Source organism: Eimeria acervulina, genomic scaffold (genome assembly GCF_000499425.1).
Source record: "Eimeria acervulina Houghton genomic scaffold, Eah_scaff1322, whole genome shotgun sequence".
Classification (NCBI taxonomy): Eukaryota; Apicomplexa; class Conoidasida; order Eucoccidiorida; family Eimeriidae; genus Eimeria; species Eimeria acervulina.
Window position 1 is genome coordinate 519 of NW_013550282.1, and position 7,451 is coordinate 7,969.

The 7,451-nt window shown below is 58.6% G+C and overlaps 1 protein-coding gene across 1 annotated transcript in view; it reads right to left on the reverse strand.

Moving 5' to 3' along the window:
* The window catches only part of EAH_00058480 (hypothetical protein, conserved), a gene marked incomplete at both ends in the record, with an annotated part of 7,095 nt that extends 518 nt beyond the window's left edge, over positions 1-6,577 (reverse strand). Inside the window, one exon of the mRNA XM_013397281.1 lies at positions 641-6,577. Coding sequence (XP_013252735.1) covers positions 641-6,577 — 5,937 coding nt within the window. The remainder of the gene's footprint in view (positions 1-640) is intronic.
* Positions 6,578-7,451: the final 874 nt, after the last annotated feature.

The window sequence follows — 7,451 nt, forward strand, 5'->3', positions numbered from 1 at the left end:
TGCTACAGCAGCAGCTGCAGCTACCAAAGTAGCAACAGCTACAGCAGCAGCAGCGGCTGCTGCTGCTGCTCCAGCAGCAGCTGCTGCTACCGAAGTAGCAACAGCTACAGCAGCAGCTGCTGCTGCTGCTGTCAAGACATCCACATTAGCTGGCTGCAGCGGGGCAGCGAACTACAGCAGTTCTTGCTGCAGCAGCCTCACTTGCTGCAGCAGCATCACCTTCTGGTGTGCAGCCACAGCAGTAGCAGCAGCAACTGCAGCAGCAGCAGGTGCTGCAGCAACAGGAGGTGTTGAAGCAGCAGGACAGAAGCAGGGAGTTGCAGCAACAGCAACCAGCAGCAGCAGCAGACAATATGCATGGCAGCTAGCAGCAGCAACATAAATACTATCGGCAGCAGCAGCAGCAGCACAAGCACAGCAGCAGTGCATGCATGATAAGCAGCAGCAGCAGCAGCAGCAGACACTAGACGGCCAACCCAGCAAGAGAGCCTCTCGCCTTGCAAGCTGACGAAGCAGCAGAAACAAGCAGCACAGAAAAAGCTCCAGCAGCAGCAACAGCAGCAACAGCAACAGCAACAGCAACAGCAGCAACAGCAACAGCAACAGCAGCAGCAACAGCAGCAGCAGGATGGCGCCTTACCCTTTCTGAGAGAGTTTTTTCTAGTTCTCCTTTTGCTGCATCAAGTTCGCGCTGCAGCAGCTTCGTCTTTGCTGCTGCTGCTGCAGCACGGCCATGCAGAAGTGCATCGAGCGTCTCTAGCCGAGCGACATTTGCATGCAGCTGCTGCAGCTCCGCCTGCACAGATACATTGCTGCTGCTGCTGCTGCTGCTGCTGCGACTCTCTGGGGTGGTCCGTGCATCCGCAGAAGCCCTTACATTCCTAACGTGCTGCAGCTGCTGCATCTGTTGCAGTTGCTGCTGCTGCTGCTGCTGCTGCTTGCTCTGCTGTACCTGCTGCTGCTGCTGCTGCTGAAGCTGCTGCTGCTGGAGCTTCTGCTGTTGCTGAAGCTGCTGCTGTTGCTGGAGCTGCTGCTGCTGCAGAAGCTTTTGCTGCAGCAGCTGCTGCTGCCGAAGTTGCTGTTGCTGTTGCTGAAGCTGCTGCTGTTGCCGCACGTGCTGCTCCCCGGGAGTTAATACAGTAGCCGCCAGTGCAGCTGGTGTAGCTGCTGGAGTTGCAGCAGCAGCAGCAGAAGCAGCAGCAACAGCAGCAGCAGGGGTAGAAGTCGGTGTCGATGTTGCTGCAGCAGAATTCGTTACTGTTGCTGCAGCCCCAGCCGCTGGAGCAGCAGAACGAGCAGCAGCAGCAGCTGCTGCTGCTGGCGGCGATGCATAGGCAGCGTCTGCCGCTGATGCAGATGAAACTGCTGCAGATGTTGCTGTTGAAGGTGTTACCACAGCAGCAGCAGCAGCAGCAGCAGCAGCAGCAGCGGGTGTGTGGCCCGTTGCTGCGGTTGCTGCGCCTTCCCCTGATGATATTTCAGGGGTAAGGGCACTTTGCTTCCATGTCGAAGGGTGCTTCTGCTGCTGCTGCTGCTGCTGCTGCTGCTGTTGTTGCTGCTGCTGCTGCTGCTGTTGCGCGTCGCGCTCTTGTTGTCGCTGCCTCGCTAGGTGCTGTAGATGCTGCTGCCGTTGCCGCAGTTGCTGCTCCTGTTGCTGCAGTTGCAGTTGCTGCTCTCGCTGCTGCTGCTGCTGCAGCAGCTGCTGTTGCTGCTGCTCCTCCTCATCGAAAACAACAACAAGAGAATCTGCATCAACCCATACAAGCGACGGGCTTCTCTGTTGCTGCTGCCAATGCTGCTGTTGCTGTTGCTGCTGCTGCAGCTGTTCCTGTTGCTCTTCACGCTTCTGCTCTTGTTGCCGCTGTTGCTGTTGCTGTTGCTGCTGCAGCTGCTGTCGGGCCTGGTTCTGCTGATGTCGCTGCTCGAGCAGCTGCTGCTGTTGCCGCTGCTGCTGTTCATGCTGCTGCTGCTGCTGCTGCCGCTGCTGTTGCTGTTGCTGCTGCTGCTGTTGCTGTTGCTGCTGCCTTAATTCGCGGAACTGCTGCACACGTTGCAGCTTCTGCAAAACTTCCTTTCGCGTCTCCAGCGGCTGCTGTTGTTGTTGTTGCTGCTGCTGCTGTTCTTGCAGTTGCTTCTGCTGCTGCTGCTGCTGCTGCTGCTCCTGTGAAAGATGCTCTTGCCTCTCCTGCTGCTGCTGCCTCCGCTGCCGCAGCACCCGCATCCTCTGCTGCGCTGCAGCAGACAGCTGAGAAAAGAAGGGTTTCTCTGTTTCTGTTGGTGTTGCTGCTTCTGCTGCAGCGCCTGCTGCTGCTGTTGCTGCAGCAGCAGCACTTGACGCTGCATTCGCTGCCGCCGAAGTATTCACGGCCGAAAAAGTTTCCTTTGCTGCTGCTGCAGCAGACTCAGCAGCAGCAGCAGCTGCTGCTGTTACTGCCGTTGCTGCCTCTGCAGCAGCAGGAAGTGTTGCAGCGCCAGCTGGTGGCTCTGCGGCAGCAGCAGCAGCAGCAGCAGCAGGCTCTTTGGGGGCGTCATCCGTACTCGCAGCAGCAGCTGCTGCTGGATTCAAAGCAAAAGAATCTGCTGCAACGATACCAGGGGCAGCAGCAGCAGCAGCAATGGCTACTTCTGCTGCTGTTGCTGCAGCACTGACCCCTGCGCACGAAGACGCATTAGAAGCTGCCGCAGCAGCAGGTGGTGCAGCAGCAGGCGCCGCAGCAGCAGCAGCAGCCCCAGTAGGGGAAACAGCAGCGGCAGCACAACATACTGCAGCAGAAGGTACTGCAGCATCAACAGGAGCAGGTGTTGCAGCAGGTGCTGCTGCTGTGTTTTGCTGCTGCCGGTTTGCAGCTGCCGCTAAAGCTCCATCTGCTGCTGCTGCTGTTGCTGTTGGCTGTTCTGCTTCTGCTGCTGCTGCTGCTGCGTCTTTTGCTGGTGAATCAGACGCTGGGCGTTCGGCTGCAGTTGCGGAGTCTGCAGAACAAACAGCAGCAGCAGCAACAGCACCAGCAGCAGCAGCAGGCTCATGCTCTACCCGCGTTGCTGCTGTGAGAACAGCCGTGGTATGGCCTGCTGCTGCTGCACCTGCTGCTGCTTCTGTAGCTGATGCTCCAGCAGCAGCTGCTGCGCCAGGTGCTGCAGCAGCTGCTGCAGCAGCTGCTGCATGCGCAGATACTTCCTTAGAGGGAGGGCCCGAGGAGGTCTGTGGTGCAGCAGCAGCAACAGCAGCAGTTGCTGCTGCTGCTGCTGCTGCTGCTGCGTTTGCCTTATTGCTGCTGGACGCCGATGCACCCTCTGACCCGCCTGCCGATTCTTGCCGTCCCTGCTGCTGCTGCTGCTGCTGTTGCTGCTGCTGCAGCTGTTGCTGCTGTTCTCCAGCAGCAACTCCTTGTGGCAGTGCTGTACGGCGAGTGCTGCCCCAGCGGCTCCTTTTGGGTTTGCTGCTGCTCAGCGTTAAAGAAGGGGTTGTGCTGTTGCTGCTGCTGCTGATGCTGTTGTCGCTGCTGGTGTTGCTGCTGTTGCTGCTGTTGCTGTTGGTGCTGCTGCTCTTGTTGCTGCATTCATCACCGAGGTGTTCAGACAATGTGGCTACCTGCTGCTGTTGCTGCTGCTGCTGCTGCTGCTGAGGCTGCTGCTGCTGCTGCACTTGTTCTTGCTGCGGTTTCGGCTTGACTAATTCCTGCTGCTGCTGCGGTCCTTGCTGCTGCATTTGCAGCTGTTGTGCAGCTCCTTGTTCTGCAGGCTGCATCTTTTGCTTCAGTTGCTGCTGCGGTTGCTGCGGCTGCCAGAGGAGCGGCTGTCGCTGCTGCTGCTGCTTCTGCTGCTGCTGCGGTTGCTGCGGCTGCTGCTGCTGTTGCTGCTGCTGCAGCAGCAACTCCTGCAAACGAGGCCTGGGAGTTGCGGAGACCGCCTCTGCCCCTAACCCGAGGTGAGACTGTGCCTGCTGCTGCTGCTGCTGCTGCTGCTGCTGCTGCTCTCTCCTGTGTGCTGCATCAAACCTACTGAGCCTGCAACTGTTGTTGCTGCTGCTCCTGCTGCTGCTGTTAGTCGTGTTGCTGCTTTTATGCTGTCGCATGAAAGCCTCAAGCTCGCGCTGCTGCTGCTCCTCCTCAGAATGCTGCTGCAGCCAGGTGCGCCTCCTGTGCTTTTGCTGCTCATGCTGGGGCTGCTGCTGCTGCTGCTGCTGCTGTTCAGACTGGTGGACCTGCTGCACCTGACGCTGCTGCTGCTGCTGCTGCTGGTGCGGCGGCGGCGGCGGCGGCGGGGGCTGCTGCTGCTGCTCCTTTGGGTGTTGCTGCTGCTGTCCCTGCTCCTGCGGCTGCTGAGGCTGCTTCCACTGCGGCTGCTGCTGCTGCTGCTGCTGCTGTCTCCGTTGCGGCGCCTCCATCTGCTCTTGCTGCCGCCCCTGCTGCTGCTGCTTCTGCTGCTGCTGCTGCATTAGTTTGTGTTGCATCCGCAGCAGTAGTTGCTGCTGGTATTGTTGCTGTGTCGGCTGTTGCGAGCCCTGTTGCTGCTGCTGCGCCGGTAGCTGCTGCAGCTGCACGTGCTGCTGCTGCTGCTGTTGCTGCTGTTCCTTGTGCTCTTCAGGTGGGGGCGGTGGGGGTGGCTGCATGCGTTGGGGTGCTACTAAATGCTGCTGCTGCTGCTGCTGCTGCGTCACTGGCCGCTGCAGCGGCCCTTGAGGGGCCTGCTGCACCTGCTGTTGCTGCTGCTGCTGCTGCTGCACCAGCGGCTGCTGTTGCTGCCCGTGTTGCAGTGACTCATGCTGCACGGGCTGCGACTGCTGTGGCTGATGCTGCTGTTGCTGCTGCTGCTGCAGCGGCTGCTGCTGCTGCTCGGGGTGACTCTGCGTCGGCTCCGCCATCTGATGCGACAGTTGCGGCTGCTGCTGCTCCTGCAAGTTGTGCTGCTGCTCCGATTGTTGCTGCGGCGGTTGCAGTGGCTGCTGCTGCTGCTGCAGCTGCTGCTGTTGTTGTTGCTGCTGCTGCTGCTGTTGCTGCTGCTGCTGTGCAGCCCAGGCTGCAGTTAATGCAGGCAAGTGGTGTAGCGTTTGTTGCAGCATCATCTGCTGTATCTCCAGCTGCAGCGGCTGCTGCTGCTGCTGCTGCTGCTGCGGTTGCTGCTGCTGCTGCTGCGGTTGCAGCTGCTGCAGCTTGTGTGGCTCGAAGTCAGGGGGATTCGAGAACAGCTTAGCCAGATGATGAGAGAACTGTCCTTGCTGCTGCTGCTGCTGCTGCAGGAGCTGCTGCAGTCTTTGCTGCAGTTGCTCTTGGATATACAGCTGCTGCTGCAACTCGTTTTGGTGTTGCTGCATCATTTGCTGCTGCTGCGGCGGCTGGTCTTGCAGCTCCTGCTGCTGAAGTTGCTGCGGTTGCTGCTGCTGCTGCTGCTGCTGCTGTCCCAGACCATCATGCGGCACTTCGCTAATGTGTTGCTGCCGCAACTGCTGTTGGGGTTGCTGCAGCTGCTGCTGCAGCATTTGCTGTTGCGGCTTGTGCTGCTGCAACAGCTGCGGATCGCCCGCTGCTTCGTGAAACGGCTGCTGCTGCTTCAGCTGCTGTAGTTGCTGCGGCTGCTGCTGCTGCTGCTGCTGCGATTGCTGCTGCTGCATGAACCCACACTGCTGGTCGATCGTTTGCTGCTCCTGCGCTGTAATGACACCTCTGCGGTGAGGAATACAGCTGCTGCTGCTGCTGCAGCTGCTGCTGCTGCACCTACCGCTGCAGGTGTTGTTGCAGCTGCTGCTGCAGTTGCTGCTGTTTCTATTGCTGCAGCCGTTGCTGCAGTTGTTGCTGTTTCTACTGCTGCAGCCGTTGCTGCAGCTGTTGCTGCAGTTGCTGGTGCATCCATTGCTATTCTTGTTACTGTAGCTGTAGTTGCAGTTATCCCTGCTGCTGCTGCTGCTGCCCTCTGTGCTGCATGCATCGGCAGCAAACTTTACAGGTATAACATGCCTGCTGCTGCTGCTGCTGCTGCTGCTGCTGCTGCTGTAAGGATAGGAAGCAGGCAATCTCGGTGGGCTTCGCCTACACTCTCTTATTTGATAGCGACCATCGCCGCCCCTGCAGTTTCCTCCCCTGCTGCTGTAGCTGCTGCTGCTGCTGCTGCTGCTGTAGGTGCTGCTGCTGCTGCTGTACGGATAGGTCGACCGGTAAGCCTTGCTGCTGCTGTTGCTGCTGCTGCTGCAACACCTGTAGCTGCTGCTGTTGTACTGCAGCGGCGAGTCGCGCAGCTGCAACGCCGGAGGCCGCAGCACTGGCCAGCCTGTGCTGCAGTGCTGATACCCTTCATGTTGATTAGGGGGGTAGACATATCTGCTGCTGCAGTTCCTGTTGCTGCTGCAGCTTCTGCTGCTGCTGCTGCTGCTGCTGCTGTTCCTGTTGCTGCTGCTGCGGTAACGTCCGTCGTACGCAGCAGAGCCACTTGCAAAGACAAGCCGACACACAGCAGCACTACCGCTGTGTCGCCGTCTGCTGCTGCTGCTGCTGCTGCTTGGGGTAGGGTTGCTGGTGCTCCTGCTGTAAGCAGGAGAGCCCCTCTCGCCCTGATACTGCGCCTGGAGCATACGAGGGGTGTCCATTATGCTGCAGCACGAGGGGTGCTGCTGCTGCTGCTGCTGCTGCCGTTGCTGCTGCTACCGCCGCTGCTGCACGGCTACCGGAGCAGCAACAGGCCCCCTACTCGCGAGGCTGCATGAGCGGCCAAGGGCAGCGGCTTGCAGCAACCAGTAAAAGAGCTGCTGCTGCACTGCTGCAGCAGCAGCAGCAGCGGCTGCAGTGCAGCAAGAACGTAAGAAGCAGCTGCAGCACCAGCAGCAGCAGCAACGAGAAAAGAATGAAGACCGATGCAGGAAGGCTAAAGACAATAGAAGCCGAGTGAATATTTAGTGCAAAAGTGTATGCGTCGCTCTTGCTGCTGCTACTACTGCTGCTGTTGCTGCTGCTGCTGCTGCTGCTGTTGCTGCTGCCGCCAATGACCGGTGGATCTTGAGGTGCTGCAGCACAGCGGAGCAGCTAAAGAAGAGATAAAATTATTATTGACTGAAGAAAAGAATTTATTAGAAATTAACAAACTCAGCATATTCATTTTACTCAAACACGACGGCTGTGCAGCTGTTACTGCAGCAGCAGCAGCAGCAGCAGCAGCAGTAGTAGTAGCTGCTGCTGCTGCTGCCAGCTGCTGCGAGGGGGCCACTGCAGCAATTCAGGAGCAGCAGCAGCAGCAGCAACAGCAGCAATTCTTGTTGTTAATAATTTCTTGTGTTTATCGTTTGCTGCCTTTGCTGATAGAACTAAAGCTGCAGAAGCAGTAGCAGCAGCAGCAGCAACAGCAGCAGCAGTTTGCTGCTGCAGCAACACCCACCCCTGCTATTTGATATTGAATAAGAAGAAAGAATTTGAGTTGTCTCTGTAAAGAGATAGGCTGTCTCTTCACCCGTCTTCACTGAGGTGTAT